Source organism: Podarcis tiliguerta, assembly GCF_965153285.1.
Source record: "Podarcis tiliguerta genome assembly, chromosome: 17".
NCBI classification, from domain to species: Eukaryota; Metazoa; Chordata; class Lepidosauria; order Squamata; family Lacertidae; genus Podarcis; species Podarcis tiliguerta.
The window spans coordinates 10,607,983-10,633,463 of NC_139550.1; the positions used below are offsets into that span (position 1 = coordinate 10,607,983).

General features: G+C 44.4%; 1 protein-coding gene across 1 annotated transcript; it reads left to right on the top strand.

The window, feature by feature from the left end:
• The first annotated feature begins 512 nt into the window (after positions 1–512).
• On the top strand, positions 513–14,147 carry LOC310667608 (transcription factor JunD-like). Its single transcript, XM_083420336.1, has one exon. The coding sequence runs from the start codon at positions 1,314–1,316 to the stop codon at positions 2,610–2,612; it is 1,299 nt and encodes a 432-aa protein (XP_083276462.1). The 5' UTR covers positions 513–1,313; the 3' UTR covers positions 2,613–14,147.
• Positions 14,148–25,481: the final 11,334 nt, after the last annotated feature.

The window sequence follows — 25,481 nt, forward strand, 5'->3', positions numbered from 1 at the left end:
ATTTGGAAGCCCTGTCCTGATTTTGCTGGCAAGAGTGATGAAGTTGGCTGGGATGTGTGTCTTTTTATTGGGCCCATCCTGATTAGCCAAGAAAGGCTAGATTGGCTCCTTCGAATATTTTTAGGTGAAGGTTTAGATGTTTTCTGTTCTGCCTAGCTTTTGACATATTTTAACTTATCTCATTGATAGGTCCCTGGCTGACTGCCTTGCATCTGCATATAGGACCAGGGGGAATTCTTGGACAAATGGTCTGGCATGATAGGCAGCAGCTCCTAAGCTCCTATTTTCCTGAATGCAATATTCTCTTTTCCATCACTCCTTATACTTGAAGAAATGAGTTGCCTCTATGCAATGTAGAGAACAGGGACTGCAATCAGAGAAAGAAAAGAACAAAATTTATTTTCACCTATGGCAACAGGAAACAGCCTGAGTGGTCCCTGAATATCATCAAGTTGAGGGGTGGCTTTAGGCTGTTGGTTGTACAAGTCTGTTTGCTATTCCTCCGCCTACCTGCTGTGGCCACCGTCTCTAGCATCTTAAAAATTCCCGTACTTTCCCCTGCATTATAAAGATCTGGAATTAAATCCACATGCCTCTGTGCATTAGGTTTTTCTTTTGGTTGGTAAAGCAGGCACGTGCTCTGTCACTCGTCATCAGGCGTCTTTAAAAGCCTGCGGTATTAACTGCAAAGCGCCTTGGAAGAGATTTGCGGCCGAAGATATTCTACATAGTACGGGCGCGCACTGAGGGGGGGAATCTAAAAGGAACCCTTCCCACATTCAGATTTACAGTGCTGTACTAATCTCTCTTCTCTCTATGCTTCCCCTAGACTTCCCATGCCACCTCTCTACAAGCAGCAGCGCCCCCTTTCCCTTTGTTTTGTTTGCGATCGTCTTCCGTAAACAAAGAAAAGCAGAAGGCGAGCCAGCCCAAGGCCGCGCGGCCAGCCTCGGCAGCGCCGGAGCCTAGAGGGCAGTGTGAGCGCCGCCGCGGCCGAAGCCTGGAAAGGCGGAGCGGCAGGAACTGCTAAGGCGAGGCGTTTTTGACATCAGTTCCTCTGGCTGGAAGCGGGGGGGGGGTGGGAAGAGTTTTCTTCCCGAAAATGCCACAAGTAGAAAGCGGCGAGCCCCGGGCGGCTGCCCTGGGGCAGGAGGCGGCGAGCGGGCGCGCCCGGTGAGGGTCTGCTGCCGCCGGCGGCGCCTTCGAGGCTGCGCGCCTCCTCTTTTCCCCTCCTGGGAGCGAAGGAGCTTCAGTTAGTGGCGGCGGCAGCAGCAACGACGTCAACTCCGGCCCCGCTCGCCGTCGCACCCAGCATGAGCAGTGGCGGCGGCGGCGGCGGGCGCTCGGGCGCCCGCGTGGCCGTGAAGATGGAGGTGGCCCCCTTCTACGGCGAGGACGGGCTGGAGCTGCTCCCGGACTTCGTGCAACTGCCGGGCTTCGCGGGCGGGCCCGGCGCAGCGGGACCTGCGGGGCTGGATCCGGCCGAGGAAAGCGCGGCAGACCAACAGCACAAGCTGCTCCTGGTCGGGAAGAAGCAGCAGCAACAGCAGCGGGACTTGGTGGCGGCGGCGGCGGCCACCCCCGGCGCTGCCTTGCCGACAACCGGTCCCTTCACCTCGCTGCGCCCCCGGGGCGGCACCAGCAACGCCGTGCACCGCTTGATCCCCGACGCGCCCGGAGTCGGCCAGGAGGTGGGCTCGGGCGTGCTGCAGCCTCTGCTGAAGCTGCCGGCGGCCGCCGACCTCGAGCAGCTGCTGATCCAAGCGGGCAGCCCTGGCCTGGCCGGTCCGGCCAGCCCCGGCGGCGGAGGGCCTTCGGTGGCGGCGGCGGCGGCTGCCGGGGGCTCCTTCTTGTACCGGTCTCCGCAGCCCTCAGCCCAGCAGCAGGCGGTGACGCAGGAGCAGGAGGGCTTCGCCGACGGCTTCGTGAAAGCCCTGGCCGACTTGCACAAGCAGAACCAGCTGCTCGGCGTGTCTCCGGCGCCCCTCTCGCCCACCGCCCACCCGGGGGGGCCCTGCTGCCCTCCGTCCCGCCAGGAGTCGCCCGCCGTCTACACCACCTTGGGCGGCTTCAACCCGGCCAGCCCGTCGGCCGGCGGCACTTTTTTCCCTCCCCAAGTCGTGGCTCGCCTTCCAGCGCCCGGCTCGACGGGCAGAGCTTTGGAGGAGCCTCAGACGGTGCCGGAGGCGGCCGTGGTGTCGGTTCCTCCGCCGCCGCCGCCGCCACCTCCGGCGCTTTCGTCCGGAGACTCTCCGCCGCCGGCCTCCTCCTTGTCCCCGCTGGACGCCGAGAGCCAGGAGCGCCTGAAAGCCGAGCGCAAGAGGCTGCGCAACCGCATCGCGGCCTCCAAGTGCCGCCGGCGCAAGCTGGAGCGCATCGCCCGCTTGGAGGAGAAAGTCAAGGCGCTCAAAGGGCAGAACGCCGAGCTGGCCGCCACCGCCAGCCTCCTGCGCGCCCAGGTCACCCAGCTGCAAGGCCGCGTCCGGAGCCACCTCTCCAGCGGCTGCCACATTAACGCCGCGGCGGCGGCGGCCCCGACGCAGACCTCGGCGGCAGCTAGCCAGCCCCCCGGCAGAGAAGGAGCCACAGAACCGGAGACCAGCGCTTGCTGAAGCCGCTCGACCGTCCCGCGGGGACGGGGAGAGATACCGAGGCGCGCACAAGCTTGCCTTGCGTGGCAGAGCGGGAAGGAAGACCCCTTGATCGTGGCGAGCCTTCAGTTCCCTCTTCTTCGCTTCCCAAAGGTGCCATTCGGTCATCGGAGGAGCTTGGCGAACGGATGGGTGAAGAGGTTCCTCTCCAGCACGCCCCCTATGCATCCCTGTGCCCCCTTACCAGCTCCAAAGGGGAGCCCCAAGAGCCAGAGAGAAACGCGGCGTAATGGGAGGTGGGGAGGGAGAAGAAATGTGGGGAGCAACAGTCTCTGCTCCTCAAGGGACAGGATGGGACAACAGGCGCTTTGGACAGCCAGGGAATGTTGTTTACTCCGGAAGCAAAACTTTTAACAAGTACTCTTCAGTCGAAACCAATTTGAGATCATTTCCAGCATCGATAGCTTTCCTGCCAAGTCGTGAAAGTGACGCCGAAGTGATTAATAACCAGATTGTGGTGTTTGGGTTTTTCTTTCAGGAGCACAGGTCAGGTGCGCAGACATCAAGGCGAAGGAGGGGGTGTGAAGCTGCAGCGGCTGATGCCATTCTGACAGTCCCCAGTTACATCAGGAAGCCTGAGGCTGGTGATCTTCAAGAACAAACAAACTCCAGCTTGAAAATGCGCTCACTTTTCTAGCTTCTCCAGCTCAAAACAAATCTGAAAAGCTTTGCAGATCAGACACAGGAAAAAAACAAAACCAGATTGTTGCTGGAAGTCCAAAGATCTCTTCAGTGATCCCACCTGAGCTTATTAGGTGTGGGCAGAAGTTGTCTTTGTTGAGGACTATATTTTAGAGATTCTTGAATTTTATTTTTTATTTTTCTGGTGGAAGGTGGTTAGAGTCAACCTGTATAGCTTTTTCTTGAAGTTGCCAGGGATTGTTAAAAAACTCCAGTATTTTTTGGCTGCAGGCTTATTTATTTATTTCTTTAAAAAGGCTTTAGATTTTCTATGACGGGGTGCTAATTGTTTGGTAAGGGGCATGTATGTCATGCAGATTGCTAGGTGTTTTGATAAGAGCGGTAATATTTTTAAAAGATACAATCCTTGCAGTTTGACACGGGGTAGTTTTGTGAAATGTTTCTCAAGAATTTGGGATGGTCGTAGCTAATACAGGGCTTGTCAAGTCATATGTACAGAGAGATAACTTATTATTTTCCTGCTGTAGAGGTTTTATAGAATTGCTCAGACTTTGAGAGAGCCAAAATGTAATTGTTTAGGAAGATACTATAAATATTATAGACGATATGGCAGTGTAGTTTTTCTTGGTGTAATAATGGAAAGTCTAAAAATGATAACCGTAGTTGCTGTGAGAATGTTTTGGTTGAATTTCTGATGCCGGATAATTTGCTCATCATGAATGAGTAGTGCTAAAGTACAGCAACAGAAGATGATGTGCCACACAAAACTATTTATTTAAAAATTAGTGTTTTAAGAAGATTGTGGGGGGTTTTTCTAGACATATGAGCTCCATTTTATTTCTTGTGCCAGCACAAATCTGGGACATTGGTAGGCTTATTTATTGAAATGCTTTGGAATGTCACATTTTATTTTTATAATGCGCAGAACGAGAAAAGAAATGGTTTTGGAAGAGTAAATATCAGATGATTTATCCTTCATGGTGTACATTCCAGCTGTAATTGCTCTGTATGGAAGTATAGTGGCTGAGGCTGCAGTCCTATGCCCACTTACTAAGGACTAAGTCCCATTGAACTCAATGGAGCTTGCCTTTGAGTAGACATGTCTAGGCTTGTACTGCCACTGCTATGCAAAAAAGGCTTGGTTTTAAAAAAAAATAGAACAATTCTATTGTACTGTGTTTTGAATAACACATAGAAATGTGGGTAGTTTTTCTTCCAAGAACAGTGTATAAGCTATTTTATCGCAGTTTCCATTGTAAATATTTTCTAGTTCTCAGTGTGTCTGGTTGTTAACCAGAAGGTTGGTGGTTCAAGCCCACCCAGGGATGGCTGTGGGCAGGATTCCTCCACTGCAGGGGGTTGGAATAGATGACCATCCTGACCCCTTCCAACTTCCAATTCTGTGATTTTGTGATTCCGGGTGGGAGGAGGAAAGAGAAGTTTGAAGTCTTTGAGATTTGTTTTAAAGTGGGATCAGTAAAAAGAAACTGTTGCCTGTAATTTGTTTAACTGAGAGTTTTGACAGTTTTCTGGTCAAAGTGTGCCGTGCAAAATCTCCTCCCCGTCCCCAATTGTATAGAGCATAGTTTGGATGCTTCTCAAAATGCAGTTTTATTGTTTCTGTGGTTTATTTTAAACTTGAGCTCTCGATATAACAATCCTTGGCCGGATATAACATGTGAATAGCTTGTGGCAGTGTATATATATTACTTTCCATAAGGCAGTACTGTGACAACCTTGCTTGAGAAATAATGATAAACAGATATCATAGATTATATTACACAGTACCATTTCCATGCTTTGGAGAGATTCTTGGAGTGATGCTTTGCATATTTACTTGGAAGTAAGTCTCAGCAAGTTAAGTCAAGCTTATTCCCAAGTTAAGTATGCATAGGATTGCAGCTTCAACTTACCGGTAATGACATCAGTAGCTTTTTGTATTTGGAACCATAATGCTGCAAATATGTGAAATAACCAGTCTTATCCTTTTAGAAATGGAGAAACTTTGAAGAAAGCTTAATTCATTTGATCAGTCCATCTTGCATTAATTGCCAGAGTTTCATCAATATGGCAGAAAACATACTTGAGCTTGCATGCTCTTAAAGGATAATATGGCAAAGGTGGAGCAGTGCGTTAAGTGTGAGGGATGCAAATTAAATAACGAGTTGTACAAAATGTATCACCTTAGCTGGGACCAGAGCAGCTACTACATTTACATAGTTGAAAATGCCCGATGATGTGACAATGTTTTTTCTCAGGTGGGTTCTAATCTGGAATATTAAATCTAAGGGGAAAAAGCTCAGGCTTAGATAAATCATGGTTGTTGCTGCTTCTCAAATGTACCTGAAAGTTGCATGTTTCTTGCAACTTGTTTCTTAACTTTTCTCATAAGGGTACATAATAATTCTGGCTGTCTCAGAGGTTGGAGCTGAGAACCTACATTTTCTTACCTGTTGCGATTGATGGGGCTGCATGCTGCATCATTTCTGCCAAAAGCGTATTTTGCTTCTTGAAATATATGCAGTGTTCTAGGTTGTTCACCCGTTTTGTATCTGCTATCTGCCTCGTATTTGTATTAAAGGCTGTTGTTTTTCTACAAGTACCAGTCATCCTGTCAGTGTCCCTGCAAGCCTGTTTAAATGCAGTGTCGTTCACGACTGAACATTTTACTTTCTGACCCACCAATAGAATTCCTCTCATTCCCCAGCCTCAGATGCATCCAAAACCATTCCATGTTGTGGTCTGTCCCTCTCCTCTCACCCACCCAGTTCTGAAAATTTCTCTCTCTCTCTTTTTGCAGAGGTGAGTTAGTACCTGATTGATCATTCCTTTAAAATGCACTTTTCTCATCTGAATCCACCTTTCCATTCCTTTCTGGTTGCTCTTTTGTGTGCATGTATTATAGTAAGTTTTTGGTTTGCTTTCTTTGGCTCCTGCACGTTGGATCATTTTAAGAATACCCACCAGATACACACACAGGCATGCACACACAAAATTCTAGGCTGAGTGGTACTCACCTGCATTAGCACTTCATTGGGCAAATCTTCCAGTTTCTAGTGAGCTTGGTGATCCAGGTGATGCCTATTGTTGAACTGGCATGGCACTTTCTGTCAGTGAAAAAGGCGATTTAAAGGGACTGTAAGCCTTTTTCCTTAAGTAGAGAGAGGGCAGCTGGTTTTCATGCACACTTACATAGCCCACATGAACACTCAGGTAGTAACTCGCATGGTTGTGGGTCTAGAGGAGCTGACTAATTTGTTGCTAACTTAGTGAGTGACGATGTGTCACAACTCCTACCCAATTCCTCTTTTGAACACACTGGTGGTATAGGTCTGGCTCTCAAAATATTTCTTTTTCTATCGTTGGGTGGAACCTCGTGTTCAGGTGTGGACTTGATCTTCAAATACATAACATGATGTTTTTTTGTGGACCTAGATGCTCGTAATGGCGCGTGATTTTATAGCAAGTAGGTTCTTCAGCTACAAAAATAAATGAATGAATTGCTGGGTTTAAAATGTCAACTATCTGAATGGTGGTGGCGCTTTCCATTTTTAACCAGTGCTGAACTGTTGCCATAAATACTAGTAGGGTGGTGTTTTTCGTTTTGAAGTACTCGAAAGCAGATCTGCACTAAGTGACATCTTAAATACAATGGGCAGATGTTGACGGCACTTAAGTTTCCATTGATTTAAACATGTTCCATTGATTTAAACATTGATTTAAACTCTGCCACTGAAATCAGTGGGGTATGAAAGTACTAATTTTTGCTGAAACAACTTCTGGATTTTTATATTACAGCCAGAATATATTTTAATAACATTTCCCTGGAGAGGAAGAATATATAAAGCACAAAGCGATGTAAGTGAGGCTTATTTTTGCTTTCTGCTGCAGATTTGAATCCATTTTTAGTTATACACTGTGGCTAATTGTGAAGACGGAATTGAATGTTGAAATGGCCTAGCTCAGAGGCAGCAAACTTAAAAGTGATTTCTGTTCATTTCAGTTGGGGTTAAAAATGATGAACACTGTTTAGCAATGATACCCTGAATTTTTTTAATCTGTTCCTTTGAGGCAGAGACACTTGATTTGATCACTAGCTATAATTTCATAGATTACTAATGCATATGTTTCCAGTCCAACATTTGGATGCAGTCATTCCAAGCATATGGTCTGTCTGCATGATTTTAAAGTGGTATTCTAAGATGTGTCGGTTTTAGATTTAAGACTCCATGATTCCTATGCATGCTTAATCCTAGAAATGCTGATCAGCAAAGCTGCCGCCTTTTGTGGTCATGCAAGACCTGGTCTCGTAACTAGAAGAGTTGTGTGGGAACGAGAGAATTAACCTTGTGTGAGTTAAGCATGAAAAAATAGACTACATGTATTCACACTAGTTTGAGTTATATCGTCAGTCCATGTTCTAGGTATCCTGCTGATACGATTGCAAGCAAGCTAACCTGCCATGCCGGGTAAGGAGTCATTTCAGATATTCTGGTTCTAATTGCTTGCAAATGTTTAAACAGTGGGTAATATCTAATAATAATAACAACATCCAACTAAGTCACACTTGTCCATTGATTTCAGTAGGTCTACTCCTGAGTGTGACTTCGTTGTCCTGTATATTACATCAGAGGATAAAAACTTGCTGCAGTTACTGAATGATGCCTTCTTCTGTTAGCATACTGTAATCCCTGTTTTCCGTAATCTGTTTACTATTTCCCATAGTAGATAGTACCAGCAGTGGGCAAGTGTGGTGGAGCAGAGGCATTTACCTGACTGCCCAGAACAGGCATAGGCAAACTCGGCCCTCCAGATGTTTTGGGACTACAATTCCCATCATCCCTGACCACTGGTCCTGTTAGCTAGGGATGGTGGGAGTTGTAGTCCCAAAACATCTGGAGGGCCGAGTTTGCCTTTTGCCTGGCTCAGAAGGTGAGCCACCGTTACATTCTGGGAGTGGCGATGGTGCAACTGCTGGTGCATTTGCTCTGCACTGCCCTCCCGGTTAATGGCAGCGACTCATCTGCCGGGAAGTCGGGCGAGTGCTTCCATCCCACTATGCCGTATGCTGCTGAATAGCATTCACTGTAAGTTGTCTGTTGCATTACGGTTTTGTTTTTCAAAGTAGGCATGCTGAGACCCAGTAATAGAAAACAGTAAAACAAATGGGGACCCTTCTTGGTCTCTGTCAGCTGCCTCCAAAATAATCGCATTCCTGATAATCCTTAGCAGTACAATAGTGAATTATTGTATGGCACCTGTACCAAACTGCTTTGAAGCAGGTTAAGATGAATGGCTTGATCTGGAATGCTGTAAACGTGCATGTTACTGTGAGAAGAGCATAAATGTGACCTTTTTTGTAGCTTTTGTCCTCGAGTCCTATCAAACTTATTGTGGGCATGTTCAGGGAGGCAGGAGAGGATATATTGTTGATTACTATCCTTTCTAATTTGTGCTAGCAAGTTCCTTTACTTATCAGAGTTTCACATTCCCCTTTTAAACGTAGCTGGTTGCAGGCTTGTGTAAGCCTTTCACTATCAGGTTCCTGGTAAGTTCCCTTATATCCCTCTTAAAAGAATAAACACACGACAATCTTATTTAATGTCAATAAAAGTTTACTCACATCATCGGTTCACAGTTGGATCCCTGAAGGCAGACTTAGTTACAAGTATATAAATGTGAACCTACCCCATATGGGGTATTAATCCCAGTGACTGCAAGCTAGCAGTTACTGCAGTTCACACAATGAAAGGAAGATGGAAGAGACAGCGTGTGGCAGCATGCCTTGTCCTTTCGTTACCTGAACAGGTAAGGTCACACCCACCTCTAGTCACATGCAAAGGAAGGATGCCCGAGCCAGGAGGAAACAGGAAGTTTTCGACTGGCTGGACCAAACATTTCCTCACATGTCCACTCTAGGAGAACAAGGAATGTTGTACTTGACTGCTACTTATGTATCACATCCCACACTTTTCATATAAAAAGACTTCGTAACCCAACTGTAAGCATATTTGCTATCACAACCAAGTCCTGCTCAACTCAGAGAGGCATTCTCTGAGATATGTGTGCATAGGATTGTAGTCTTTAGTTCAGGGATGGGGAACCTGTGCCCTCCCTTGGCCATCAGATGTCGTTCGATTCCCAACAGTCCCAGCCAACATGGCCAATGCGCAGGAGAATGGGAGTTGTAGTCCAGCACGCACCTAAAGAGCCACAGGCTGCCCACACCTGCTTGAGAGTCCAGCATAGGGACAGGAAGACTTGAATCACTGGGATGAGTTCAAGTAAGAGTTGTACAGATTATTGATGGTGAGCAAATGAGTTGCTGTCCACTCACCATTAGAAGAATATACAGGTAGAATCCTATATATACTGGAGGATATATATGTTGTTGGGTAGACTGGGTTTGGACTGGAAGTACCTGGGTTCAAATCTCAGTTTGGCTGTGATGGTGCTCTCTGGATGACTCACTGTATTTCAGCCTAACTTACCTCTCAAGATTTTTGCAAGGATTAAAAGGAGCAAACCTCACGTACACCTCAGTGAGTGTTTTGAAGCAATGGTAGGCTACAAGTGTGAAAGAGAATTGTGTGAGCCAGCACAATTTAGTCCCCTTGCACTAAATTATATCAAGGGATGTTACATCTCACTGAGATGACAAGGTTTTGTTGTTTTTTAGAGTTCTGCCAAACAGTATTTCTTCCAAGAAGGAAAGACTATTGAGGGAGCAGTTGTTCATGCTACATTTTTTTCAGGTGATGCTGAAAGTCTGCGTATCTTTGAAAAATGCAATTTTCTGCACTGTTGACTTGAACACTGTTGCCAGTCATTTCATATAGATCCTTCGGACTGGGTCTTTCGCAGGCATCTTTCAACTTAATCATAGCAGTTGAGATATAGCTTGGATTCTGTCACTTTGTATTATGTTGTTAAAGTGGGGTTCCTAATTGGTGCATGAGCTTCATTTTAATGAATTTCAATAAAAGAGTTGCTATAGATACTGTATAACAGACGTGTTCCTAAACATCAGTTAAGGTTTTACATTCCGGTACCATAATTTCTGCCCAAAATGTTGCCATTTATCACAGCTTGTGTGCTGGCACAAAAGCTGACATGTCTCATCTTGAGAACTTAAGGGTTCACAGCAAGCTTTAGGATAAGGTCTTTAGGGCCAATTTTATAACTCAGAGGAATCAAATGGCAAAGCTTTTTGAGAATTGTGCCTCTTCAGGCTGCAGGTTGGGGGCTGTATGTTTGAATGCTCTTGTGTGTGAGAAAACCTTGCAACTAAGAAGGAGCATACCGGGAACAAGTATTCAGCCTAATCTTGAGGTTCTCTTTGTGAAATTAACTTTGCTAACCTGTGGCCCTTTGCATGGTGTCGGACTTCAGTTCCCACCTTCTTTGGGGTAGAAAGCAGTCACAGTCCAACAGGGGACCATTGGTAAGCGATCCCTGGAGAATAGAGCAGTGTAGCCCTCTCAGGTTGTTGGTCTACCACTTCATGGCTTAGTACTGCCTAGAATTTTGGAAAATTTGATTTAGCTACGAAAACTAAAGTGCTTGATAATTAATTATTGAAAATCTGAGCGGGTTTTTTTGCGGGAGGGGGCAGTGTTATTGTAGGTGTCACTTTGACTTTCCTTGTGAAGTGTTTCTCTCCCTCTCTATTGATTTCACTACCGGTGATTTTTCATTGTTACCTAAGCTTAGCCACGGTAACCCCATATTGAAATGTACTCAAGTGAAGTATTAGTTTAAATGCAATTGAGACAAGACAGTTTTATTGTTATAGCAAAACCTAGGGTGATGGGTGGGTCCTGTGTCTTTAATCAAATGCACCCTTTTCATATCTTCCTACTATATTACAGTGGTACTTTGGTTTACGAACTTAATCCATTCTGGAAGTCCATTCTTAAACCAAAGCGTTCTTAAACCAAGGCGTGCTTTCCCATAGCAGCAGGGGACTCAGTTTACAAATGGAACACACTCAACAGGAAGCGGAACATGTTCTGCTTCTGAGGCAAAGTTCACAAACCAAAACACCTACTTCCGGGTTTGCAGCATTCTTAATCCAAGTTGTTCATAAACTAAGCTGTTCTTAAACCAAGGTACCACTGTATACAGTTTCAGAACGAAAGGTTGTAAAAGGGGGAATGAAATGGTTTTTATAGTTTCTGTAGAATTATATATTGATGTCAGATGTTGGGTAGCTGCCCACCTGATTTCCCAACCACACTGTAAATCCCAAAAGCAGTGGATGCTGATAACTGCAGAGTGGTGTCCCTACTTTGGGGGAAAGCGATGAGAGGTGGCACAGGAATTGCCAACCCAGTGACTGCCCAGTGATCAGCGGTTGTGGCATTGGAGTAGCTGGCATGCTCCCATCCGTATTAGGGGAGGGATACTCCAATAGTCTCTGTGCTGGAGCTCCAGGTTCAATGACCAGAACACTATTTTTACCTCTTCATTTTGGAATTGACCTGTGTAACGGTAAACTTGGCTTTATTATTTACTTAAATGGGTTTTCTTCTTGGGATACACCTGCACAACCAAGGGGAGCATTCCGTAGCTGTATGGCGAAATTAAGAAGTTCTCTCAACCCTTCTTTCAAAACAACAGCTTGTAACTATCCTGTGTTGCAATCATATATAACTTCCAGGCTTGTAAGGTTTATGAGGTGACTGTCCTGAGGCCCTCCAGACGCTGAACTGCATGCCCCATAACCCCCAACCATTGGCTGTGCTGGCTGGGGCTGATGGGAGTTGTAGTCCAAAAGGATCTGGAGTGTCACAGGTTAGCTGTCTCTGGCTTAGGTGTATGGGGGAAACAGCATTTCGTCAGTGGGGGCAGTGTTAGAAACTCAGATATATAAGCTTGGCGTCAAATGGCTCCTGAAACCAGGTTTACAGTCGCCAAAACGGAAGGCCTGGTTGCCATTTTTGGTTTCAATGTGACTTTTTGGTTCCTGAAATTCATTCTGATTGTGCAACGGAAATATAACGGATAGAATTCTACAGGATGTGTTGCTGGTATGTGAAAGCAGTCAAGATCCAAGGATCCCCAGGCATGTGCTTCCAGATGGTAGAGACGTCAGGCACAGACATCTTCACTTGGTTGCAAGTAGCTGATAAAAAGATAAAGGGACCCCTGACCATTGGGTCCAGTCGTGGCTGACTCTGGGGTTGCGGCACTCATCTCGCTTTATTGGCCGAGGGAGCCAGCGTACAGCTTCCGGGTCATGTGGCCAGCATGACTAAGCCACTTCTGGCGAACCAGAGCAGCGCAGGGAAACGCTGTTTACCTTCCCGCCAGAGCGGTACCTATTTATCTACTTGCACTTTGACGTGCTTTCGAACTGCTAGGTTGGCAGGAGCAGGGACTGAGCAATGGGAGCTCACCCTGTCACGGGGATTCGAACCGCCAACCTTCTGATCGGCAAGCCGTAGGCTCTGTGGTTTAACCCACAGCGCCACCCACATCCAGCCAGGTGCAAAATGCTGTGTGAGGGGTGGGGGGTATGCACTGGGAATGTGTCCCAAAGAAGGCTAGAAGCAGCTCAGGCAGGGTCATTCTCATACAGCCAGTTATTGCACAGTAACAAAGTCCTCCTAAACAGAGATACTAGTTCAAACACTCAAGCCTATGGGACAGCCAGCATCTGCAAAAAGTTTCCTGTTTCCTAGTAGTAATAGCAAAGAAGGGGGGAGTTCAGTTGCAAGAACAAACACAAACTTTTACTTGCTGAGGTTAGAGGTCCTTGAAAAATTGTGTTTTAACAGTTTGTTTGGACAAATGAATAATTCACTGGAAATAGGTGTTTTTTATGATGGCTTGCTGGTCAATCTTGTGCATGTCTACTTGAAAGTAATTGGGTATTACCTTGTAGTAACTTCAATGGGAATTTGCTCAATTGGAGTTCTGCTTAGGTAAGTGTGTATAGGATTGCAGCATTGCAAAGGTTAATACCTAAGCTTTCATTCATGATTTCTGTATTGAGTGGTTGGTTTTTGACAAAGAATGTGTTCAAACGATTGAGGGCGGCATGTGAACATACATAAAATAGAGGACTTAATAAAAATGTGCCCAGCACTTGCCCATTGTGGCTTTTCATCATCACTGCTCATAAAGCATAGAACTAGAAGTTGTTAAAATTGATGATTATAGACATAAAGTTTTTTTAAAAACTAATACTTCCTCTTGACTAAATGTACAGCTTGATTTGTGTTGTGTCGTGTGTGTGTGTGACTGAGGAGGTAAAATGTTATACCTCAGGAATTGTCTAATGGTTTAAATCCATGTTTACAAGAATATTCCCAGTTCCTACTGCCAAACAGCAGTCAGCTGCCTCTCCTCTTTTTCTGTCTCTTATGAACTGAGGGTCGTGGATGACTTTTATTTTACTGTATGGCAGGTAGAGATTTTAGGATGGTAATGTTGGTCCTGCTGTTGTTGCAAACAGCGGGCCTTTTGCCAATGACTTCGTGGGAACAGGATCAGATCTCCCAAACTTTATGTTGAGCACTTAAGACTAAAAGGCGACTTGCCTTGTATGTGTATCTGATTGTAGTGGCTTACATCAACATTCTCTGGTTTTTATCACGCTGTAGATCTTTATTAGAGACTGAAGTGAACATTCTTAAGTGGGAGGGATAGGCATTCTGGAATGTAGAACATTCTCATGCTGAAATTGTTTACATGAAAACAAAAGATTACATTTATGACTTTGTAATCGGCGATGTGCAATTTTGTACATGTTGTGTTAAAACTAAGTTTATAAGATACTGTATGTATAAATACTTGACTGAGTATTTGATATAAATATCAGAACATTAAAATGGCTTTATATTCATACCATTTTTGTTGGTGTTTCTTATTTTGCCCTGCTAAAGTCAAAGGCGCAAAGCTAGAATCATTTGTAAATCATTCCAAAGATAACAGCAAGGTTACTGTGCAGCAAAATTTGCTGTGATTATCCATTTGAGGTAGCCGATGTCTAACCTTACAACCTTTTATAGAACTGGTTATAAAGTTAGGAGAGACCTTCAATAAAAGATCAGATTTCAAAGCTAAACACTGACCCAATCTCTATCTACACCACCTACCCACGAGATGGCTTGCAGATATTTTATTTTTTGTGATGCTTATACCTTTCTCTTCCTCTAAAGATCTCATACAAGTGAGGCGACTGCAGCTGTTCCCTCCCCCTCCATCTTGAGAACGTGTCGTTGGGGGTGGCTACAGCGGTCCTCCATCATAAAAAGCGTGAAGACAGGACAAATACCCCCCCCCCAAAAAAAAACCTAGGTCTCCCCCAACAAACGTTTGAGACTAGCTCCCCTAAATCTAAAAGATGGATCAAACTGCGAGCGCCACTAGGCGCGCGCCGCTGCCCTGCAAGCTCTGATAAGCTCCTCCCACAGCTAATCACCTGCCTCAACAGAAACCCTGCCCCCTCTGAGTGTCTTGCTTTTGAGTGTCTTGTTTTGAGAGTAACTCTTCTTTATCCTACTCTGTGCAGAATAAATAGCTAATTTGCTAACAGGACCACAATTGCTTCCACACGTATGCAAGAAAACCAGGTAAAGATAATTGAAGTTCTAACCCCTCTGTTTTTGTTTGGCCAGGTAGACACTTTGAATGTTCCAAGTTAGGGAGTAATGTTTTGAAAAACTTAGTTCTGTAAGATAGGATATTGATTTTGTTTGTTTGTTTGTTTGTTTGTTATCAATGGTTCTCAAGTGTTACTGATCTCTGGACTGGTTATAGTGCAGATTAATTCCAAACCACATTAGATGTAAGATGTTGGGTAGTAAGTAGATAGGTCATTTATTAAACAAGCAGATGTATAATGTTTCTCCAGTGTCTGTCTCCCAGCACTCGTGCTTGAGCAAGATGCTCAGCATAGCTTTACATGTGACATTGTTTAATGCAGGCTTCCTCAAACAGGGCCCTCCAGATGTTTTTGGCCTGCAACTCTCATGATCCCTAGCTAGCAGGACCAGTGGTCAGGGATGATGGGAATTGTAGTCTCAAAATATCTGGAGGGCTGAGTTTAACGGATCAGAAAGGCCTAAGCCTTAAGGAAGGGGCAGATATATTTCTAATGGACCCTCCTTCACCCTGACAACTATCTACTGATGAAGGTTAGGCTGAGAGTTAGTGACATCCCTTGGATAGCAGGGGCACCTGGAGAAGGACCTCCAACAAATACCTGATTTTTAAGCCCAATATCTGCACTTCGAAATAAAGTCTGGAAGGAAATCGGCAGCGAGCGATGCTTTTTCAACAACAGCATAATACACTTACAACAGCCAGGCCTATTTGATAGTCTGGCTGTCATATTTGGAACTGGCTGCAATTTCCAAGATATCTTCAAGGGCATGTTACACAGGATGAATCACATGGAAGTGTGTTCTAAATAACAGGCATACGCAACCTGGAACCTATCAAACAATATATTGTGGCCTGCCAAATGCTTGGCAGCTTACGTATTTGCAGAACACATGGCTGGTTTATTATGTCCCCACTGGACTCACCATAGTTGAGTTGGGATTTGATTGGTAGTGTTTGCCATGTTCAGTGATTTCCGCCCCCACTTCCCTTTCCTGTTCTTAGGTTGTATTCACAGCTAGCATTGCTTTCCTTAGAAATGCTGTCCTGGTTCGGGCGATGTTACTGAATCCAGAAGCTCTCCTGCAATGGGTTTGCAGATGGAAATTGCCTGGTCCAATCTTGCTTTTGTTTACAATTGCAAAGAAATCAGGCACAATTTATATAGACCGTTTTAGCAATATCTCAATGCCAAAAGGGAACTTGCAGATATTAAACCACAGCTTACAAAAGGATTGTGGGGGGTTGTCAAATAAATTTGGGTCAAAACTACAGGACAGCTACCTGGCTAATCCCTCCTCCCTTTGAAATATTAGCCATCTTAGCAGCAAAAACTTCTTGCACACATTTCAGGCAAGTATTCTATGTTAATTTTAGAGAAAAGAGGACAGATTTGTTTTAAACAATTATGAACACTGTACCTCCTAGGTAGTTCTTCTGAACCTGAAGTCTGTATACTGGAATAAATAATTTCAGAAAGGTTGCTATGCTTGACAGTTATCATGGTACTATTGCCTGAAGTGTTATTTTTGGTTGGCCGATTTAACATTTTATGAAGGGTAAACAGCCCCAAATCCATTATATTCAAGAGGTTTCTGCCTTTTCTGTGCATGCCCTAGATGTATCTCAGTTACGCATAATGATCTTTTACAACAATAGCAATCATAAATAATACAATTCCTAGCTTTGCTTATTTAACATCTGTAGTGAGAGAGAGAAAACTGTAATTTTAGGTGAGTCCTAAACTAATAGAATTTTCTTTATAAGAGTGAGGTATCAGAAAATGCACTCATAGGCACACAGAGGTCTGTTATTAAATACTTAAATTTTCATGTACGCACCTCAGGGTGTTGATGGACTAAGCGCAACATTCAAAGTCCTGGATTAAGAGCCTGGACAAACAGGAATGAGGTAGTGTCTGAGACTGCAGAACAAATATTTACCCATAAAGTACTTTGGCAGATAATTGAAGGGTAGCTTGTACAGGGTGGAGCTGCAGTTTGCAAGGAAACAAGGCTCTACTTGTCCAGGTGGTAAGAACTAAGGCCATCCTGAAAAGAAGCAACTGCAAAGAGAGTGTGTTTGGAAGCTACGGAAGCTGAATAGGTCCAGATCCCTAGGATGGTGTCACATTTCTGTTTAAATAACCCCAGTGTACAGATGCAAGCTGACAACTAGTGGATATGCCAAAATGTCATTTGTGTCGGTTTCTTTCTTATAGGGGTGCAGCACCTAGCAATAGGAGATTCATTTGTAGAGATCACACACACTCCAGTAACATGAGGCCAATGGTTTTGAGCAAATATGCTTCATGTAAGTGGTCCTCTGGCTTCTGAAGTTATGTCCATGACAATATTATCAGGAAAACATCCACTTTTAAAAAACACACACTTTTATTGCAGTTAGGTCAGGCTTCTGAGCCCTGATGAAACTTCATTGTAACCTGGGCCCACTGGCCCATCCGCAATCTATCTAATTCAGCAAAATGGCGGGATGGACTTTGGAGGTGTGTATATGGGTACATGTGAAGGACATGGGTGGCACTGTGATCTAAACCACAGAGCCTCTTGGGCTTGCCAATCGGAAGGACGGTGGTTCAAATCCCCACAACGGAGCGAGCTCCCATTGTTCGGTCCCATTTCCTGCCAACCTGACAGTTTGAAAGCACGCCAGTGCAAGTAGATAAATAGGTACTGCTGCGGCAGGAAGGCAAACAGCATTTCCGTGCGCTCTGGTTTCTGTCATGGTTGCGCCAGAAGTGGTTTAGTCATGCTGGCCACATGACCACATGACCCGGAAAGCTGTCTGTGGACAAACGCTGGATCCTTCAGCCTGAAAGCAAGATGAGTGCCGCAACCCCATAGTCTCCTTTGACTGGACTTAACCGTCCGAGGGTCCTTTACCTTTACCTTTTACATGCGAGGATGTGTCTATATCCTGCTAGTGACGACAAAGAATTTCCTAGCAGTGTCCATCAAAGGGATTCAAACTGAGTTCTTACTCTTTACTCAGTTTGTCTGTTTACTTTTAACACGGTCAAGTATTCAGTTTCAAAAGACTTTGGATGGGATAAAGGCTTTAACCAGTGCTATTTTTCTAGGAAAAGAAGTGCCAGAACTTACCGTGAAAACCTCCCATGTTCTCTTAGGATGGCAATGGCGCCCACCTGAGAGGTGCTGGAACTGAGTTCCACCTGGGGGGGGAGCCCTGGCTTTAACAGCTGTCACGTTTTTTCCAGAATGGAGATGCACCTCTGGAATCTGCCTGTGCTTTAGGCTAGGAATTGGATATTCCAGGACTGCAGAAGCAAAGAAAGACCCACCCACCCATTTGGAGGTTGTCAGAAATGAGAGAGGGAGGAACTGACTGGAGAAGCAGCAGTGAGTTGTTGTGATAGTGGTGGGTGTGCATGAACAGATTTAAGGCAATCTGGTGTTTGACCCACCCTAAAAGTGTAGTTAGCAATCTAACAATAGGCTTAGCTTTTTGTCAGCTGGCTTCACCCCCATGATAGGAGCAGGTCCAACCCACCAAGATATTTTTGTACCCAGAGTAGCAAACACACATGGTTTTCAACATGTTTTCTACTTCAAGAACCCAAATTAACTGACAACTTGCCTGTCCTCCAGTGACAATTGCTTTCCTCTGCCTTATGGAACACAAAAGCTGCCGTAACTGGAATTAAACCCACCATCTAACTCAATTTTATCTACACTGACCGGCAGCAGCCCTGAAGGATTTTAGACAGGGGTCTCTCTAGTTTTCCTGGGGAGAAATGTTAAGCTGAGCAGTCTGTAATTTCCCAGATTCCGCCTGGAGTCCTTTAAAAAAATCAGTGTTACATTGACCACTTTCCACCACTCAGGTACAGGAGCTGATCTTAGGAACACGCTACATATTTTTGTTGTAAGACCAGCAGTTACACATTTGTTAGGAACTCTCAGGTGGATGACATCTGTCCCCGGCAATTTTCCAGTTTTAACTTCATCCATAACGCCTAGAACTTTTGTATTTTGCCATCCCTATTCCCGTAAGTTGTTCCAACACTCTTCCTGAGAAAGTTAGTTCAACCATCGGGACCTGCTTTTACATCTGCTGTGAAGACAGATAATATTTATTTATACATACATACATACATACATACATACATTTATACATACATACATATCCTGCCCATCTGGCTGGGCTTCCCCAGCCACTCTGGGCAGCTTCCAACAAAATATTAAAATACAGTAATCCATCAAACATTAAAAGCTTCCCTAAACAGGGCTGCCTTCAGATGTCTTCTAAAAGTCTGGTAGTTCTCTTTGACAACTGGTGGGAGGGTATTCCACAGGGCGGGTGCCACTACTGAGAAGGCCCTCTGCCTGGTTCCCTTGGAGCTGTACCTCAGTGTCCGGGTAGAATGATGGGGGTGGAGATGCTCCTTCAGATATACTGGACCGAAGCCGTTTAGGGTTTTAAAGGTCAGCACTAACACTTTGAATTGTGCTCAGAAACGTACTGGGAGCCAATGTAGGTCTTCCAAGTCTGGTGTTATGTGGTCTCGGCGGCCGCTCCCAGTCACCAGTCTAGCTTCTGTGTTCAGGATTAGTTGCAGTTTCCAGGTCGCCTTCAAAGGTATCCCCACATAGAGCGCATTGCAATAATCCAAGCGGGAGATAACTAGACCATGCACCACTCTGGCGAGACAGTCCGTGGGCAGACAGAATCTCAGCCTGCGTACCAGATGGAGCTGGTAAACAGCTGCTCTGGACACAGAATTGACCTGCACCGTGGACAGCTGCGAGTCCAAAATGACTCCCAGGCTGTGCACCTGGTCCTTCCGGGGCACAGCTAACCCTGCAAAGAATATTATTGCCCGCCACCCCAATCTCCGCTGAGCGGCTCCACAAGTTTCCAGGGGTCCCAGGCTCTCACCCAGGGTTGTGTTCCTGGTGGGAAATCAAGGCACAACGGAGAACAATGTCTTTAAGAAATATGGTTTATTGTACACATCTTTCCACCTGGCTCTACTTGGGAGAGAGTTCAGAGCATTATATTTCAAGTGGGGCTTATTCCCCACAGCAGTGGAGCAGTAGAGTCTAAGGCCTCCTGCATGCCATCTCCCAGCTTGCCAAGATGGTTCTGCCCCATATTGCCTCTGCCTGGAGTTCTGGCTCCACCATTTTCCTTTCCAAATACCCTTGCTGTTGTTGTTGTTGCTTAGTCGTTTAGTCATGGCCTTTGTGGTCTCTTCCAACTCTATGATTCTCTGATTCTCTCTGGAGGGGAGTGTTATTGGTACTCCCATAAGACAAAATAAGAAAGGTTTTGTCCTCCCCCCCCTTTCCGTTTCACTCCAACAGACCAGTCTTTTAATGATGATTCTTCACTTTATTTATTTGTCCAACCCGTTGCTCCGCTCGCAGAGACCCCATTAATCAGCAGTCTTTACTCCCGATCTTCACTTGATGTATGTGCATTAGCTTCTTTCCAATTATATATTTCCAATTATATATTTCGTGCGAACCAGTGCGCGATTAGAGACAGCGTCAGGGAGAGCCGACGTCACCCGAGGGCTTCATGCCAAGTGTCCTCACCCCCTTCTTTCGAATCTGGGGGTGAATTATGGACACAGCTGGCATTTTCAGAGGGGGCTCCCCACTTTGAGAATTTATTGTATGAAGCATTTCCAATCAAGGGAAATGCATTGACACACTTATTTCAGTTTGTAGTCATAGAATCATAGAATTATAGAGTTGGAAGGGACCCTAAGGATCATCCAACCTCCATGCAGCTTTTATTTTCCACTTAATGATATACATTCACATAATTATTATCCACTTTACCTCCCTGGCTCTTTAGAGCCTATCGACTTCCTTCCCTCCCGCCTGATATGGCTTCCAAAATTAACCTTTATATCATTGCATTTTGTACGTTTTCCAATTCCAATTACACTCATTACAAAGTAGCTCAAAATTTAAATAAATATAGAAATGTAGAAAACTTCTCATTACAAGTCTTCAGATAGCCCTGCTAGTGATGTTAATTGCTTGCAATAATCTTTCAGATATTGTATAAATTTACTCCAGTCCTTTTGGAATACTTGATCATGCTGGTTTCGGATTTTTCCTGTCAGCTTTGCCAGTTCTGCAAAGTCCATCATCTTCCTCTGCTACTCTTCTTTCATTGGTACTTCTTCTTGTTTCCATTTTGGGGCTAAAAGAATTCTTGCTGCGGTTGTTGCATACATAAACAGTATTTTCTCTTCCCTTGGTATCTCTTTACCCACTATACCCAATAGAGAGGCTTATCAGCACCATGTTCCTGCTCCATTTTTGCAGTCATGGGATTGTTGTCTATCACATGACGGTGTATGTTTTTGACTCCACAGAGTGGGATGTGACGGAGACAGGATGTTTCTGTTACTGTGTTCCGTGAAGTGGGACTATTGTCCTTTGTTCTTTTTCTTTTTGCTGTCTGATGCTAAAGAGAGAGGGAGCCATGTTGCAGTGCTCCGTGTGTGTTTATATGTAAATAAAGTAGAGTAGCCAAAATGCTGAGTTGCTGAGGTCTCTTACACATGATGTGCAAACTCTGCGGATCCCTAAATGTGCCGATGTCTGTTGGCATGGGTCGCTGTGATGTTTGGGCTGGAGAAAGCTTTTGAAACTCCCAAGCGATTGACCAGGAGGGAGAGAACATGCCAGTCGGGCATGTGTCTCTACCAGGGTCCTACTCGAGTGTAGGCTGAGCTCCTGACAGTTCTAACCAATTTAGCTATCCCGGCTTGACAGCTTTCCAAGTTCCATTCCCTTTGAAATTACTTTGAAGCAAGTATTGGATCATCTTCATATGACTGAATGCAAATGAGAAATGTAAATGAAGCTTTGGTGTTAAATAAGATGCCACCTGCAGATGCAAATACTACAATAACTGTTGCCTTCTTCCTCGATTTGTTCAGATAGAAAGCTGTCTTATTCTGAGTCAGGACATTGACTCATCTAGCAGAATATTGTCTGCGCTGACTGGCCACAATTCTCCAAGGCTGCAGAGATGAGATTTTCCTAGGTCTCCTGAGCGATGTTGTTGTTGTTTAGTCGTTTAGTCATGTCCGACTCTTCGTGACCCCATGGACCAGAGAGCGCCAGGCACTCCTGTCTTCCACTGCCTCCCGCAGTTTGGTCAAACTCATGCTGATAGCTTCGAGAATACTATCCAACCATCTCATCCTCTGTCGTCCCCTTCTCCTTGTGCCCTCCATCTTTCCCAACATCAGGGTCTTTTCCAGGGAGTCTTCTCTTCTCATGAGGTGGCCAAAGTACTGGAGCCTCAGCTTCAGGATCTATCCTTCCAGTGAGCACTCAGGGCTGATTTCCTTAAGAATGGATACGTTTGATCTTCTTGCAGTCCATGGGACTCTCAAGAGTCTCCTCCAGCACCATAATTCAAAAGCATCAATTCTTTGGCGGTCAGCCTTCTTTATGGTCCAGCTCTCACTTCCATACATCACTACTGGGAAAACCATGGCTTTAACTATACGGACCTTTGTTGGCAAGGTGATGTCTCTGCTTTTTAAGATGCTGTGTAGGTTTGCCATCGCCTTTCTCCCAAGGAGCAGGCGTCTTTTAATTTCGTGACTGCTGTCACCATCTGCAGTGATCATGGAGCCCAAGGAAGTAAAATCTCTCCCTGCCTCCTGAGCGATACTAAGGATCAAACCTGGGACCTTCCCAGGTTGGGAATTATAGGTACAGAACTACCTAAACTGTATAGAAACTTATTCATGTATGCTACTACAACAGCAAGAATGTTACTTGCCCCACAATGGAAAGAAGCGGAAGTCCCAGCAAAGGAAGAATGGATACAAAAACTTATGGAATATGCAGAAATGGTGAAACTTACTGGTAGAATAAGAAATCAAGATTTTAAAAAATTATATATAAAAGAATGAAAATGGTTTATTGAATATTTACAGATAAATTGTAAACAGATGAAAAAACATTGGCAGGATTATTGTAATAACCTGCAGCTTCATCAGAGTATATATTTAAAGAAGATGAATAAATGAGCAAATTAAGTTAATTTCGATATGCAGAAAATATGCATTAAAAATAAATTTTAGGAACTGCAGAAAGAGGCGGGAGGAAGTCAAGCTTTGAAATGTCAAAATGATTGTAAAATGAGTGAAACGTATAAACTTGAAAAGTATATAAAAAAAAATTAAGAAAAACCTGGGAACTTCTACATTAAAGCAGGTACTCAGCTGAGCATCTCGTTTTGCTGTTAAAGGCCCACAGCCCCCTTTTAAGTCTGAGTCACACAAGCATAGATATAGCTCAGCTTCTTATTTCTGGATGATCTGCAGCTGTGTGAAGGGAAGGAAAACATTGCGTTTCACTTAATATTATGAAATGCCTTTCTGAGCTGTTTGATGGGTGGCAGCTGCTTCCTACCTGCAAATCATGACGGGGTGTTAGTTGTTCAGTATGACCTGCCTAGTGGTGATAGATTTGTTCTCTGAAAGGGGAGAGTTCAACTATATAAAGTTTTGGAAATGTTTTATCTCTCTATCCAACGAGTACTCTTAAAAGCATTGAGAGTTACCACTGAGGAGTGTTGACTTTCCTTGTGGCAGATGGAGCGCTCACATGGCGTACAGTAAACAATGTGTCATCTATTTACATCTTTTTCTTCTTTTTTACATTAGCCACAGATGGCTTGGCATCATTTTTGAAAATATATTTAAAAAATATCTAACTTTATTATTTTCTTTCTAATTCTGTATTTATACTTGTGAGTCCATGATACTTTCTACTTTGGGCTCACAGTAGCTAGGAAGCTAATCACCCGTGTTGAACCATTATCCATCTATCGTAATTAGGGGTGTGAGCACTTTAAATGTAGGTTAATCAACTCGATTTTAGCTGATTAACCAGTAGGGAGCAATACTGTATATATGGAATATTTTTAACTAGTGGGGCTGGCAGTTTTAAGGGCAGACCTCTGGTGTGAGTGTTTACTGTAAAAGGGAATGAAAAATAAAATAGTAAGCTGTTATTTTTCTTCTGTTTTATAAAACAAAGAAACTGATGTATTCTTCCTTCAGTATCTCAAAAAGTGGTCAATACTGCAGATGTTGCAATTAGCAAATTTATTTAAATATAATCAATTAAGGACCATACAAATTGCCTTCCTGGATCAGACTAAATGGTGTCCTAGTCCAATAGTCTCTAGCAGCAGGTAGTCAGACACATCTGGAAGATCACAAGCAAAGCATGAAGGTTAAGGACTCTAGTTCCTTTCTAGCATCTGCTACTCATGAAATATACAGCCGGTAAACACAGGCTTTATTCCTTCTTAACTTGCAAATACAATAAATAATGGCAGAGCTCTCCATTTGCAACTTTTGGCTTCTTTTGTCCTTGAGTTCTTTCTGTTCTTGATGGTCCTTACAAGTACTCTGTAGCTACATTTGTCTTTTTTCCTCCTCCCACTAAATCCCTTTTCCTTTGGTGCTACGTCTTTTAGATAAGCAGGAACTGTCTTACTGAAAACATTTGAAGGCTGTATCGAGAGCCTTTTTTCAGCTGAAGAGCCAAGTAAAAATAGACTAAATAAATATAAAGTTGCTGGCTCACATAACCACAGACAGCTCTTATTCTTCATGCGTTTCTCTAAGCCAAAGCCATGATCCGCCTGAATCACCACATTTAGTGGTAGCGATTCCACAGGTTAATTATGTATTGAATGAAATACCACTTCAGCTTTGAGCTGGCCTGATCCTGCTCTTAAATCAACTTCCATCATCATTTTTGATGGTGCACCTTCCAACCAAGTGTACGTGAGAGCGAAAAAGTCTCTCTCTGTATCATCCCCACACTGTTCCTAATTTTACAAGCCTCTGGCACATGCCCCATTAGTCATCCTTAAACTGAAGAGCTCCAAATTCTTTAGTTTAAGATGATACTGTTCCTTAACTGGCGATGACTAATCAACTAAAAACCAGTGGACAATCTTAATAGGTAAGAACGATCACAGATGAGCTGTCGCTGACTGCGTTGTCCAGTCATTGCAGTAGCTGTCAGCAATTAGCAAGAATACTGAGGGATAAGCTTTTCATTTCACACTTTCTCAACCTTGAAGATTCTCCATGTGCTGTTTTGCCAGGAAGGGCGAGGGGCAGATTTTGGGCAGGTGCACTTTTCTCTACCCATGCATAAGAAAAGCTTCAACTGCTGGAATCCCCTCTTCTTGTGCCCAGCTGCACCTGGTCACCTAAAAATGGCACATTAGGGGACGCATGACTCTGACGAACCCATGACCGTGCAATTAAAAATCTCATGGTTTACTCACTGAGCTTGTGTTTCCCCCCTAGTGACTAGTGAACCACTCAAGGTCAAAATAACATACTAGAAGCTTTCTTAAGTGTGCGTGTTGATCTGAGCAGCCTTGAACGTCCATCAGACAAGCTGGCAGCACTGACCTCTGACTGCAGAAAATCTGGTAAGAAGCCAGTTGCTTTATTGCATATCTGTTTCTTTGCAAGAAAAGCATATCTTGTTAATGATGGGAGGGTGGGTGGACGCCAAG

Bases quoted from the DNA above. Each gene is read 5' to 3' on its own strand.
- LOC310667608 (XM_083420336.1), top strand. From the start codon at position 1,314: ATGAGCAGTGGCGGCGGCGGCGGCGGGCGCTCGGGCGCCCGCGTGGCC.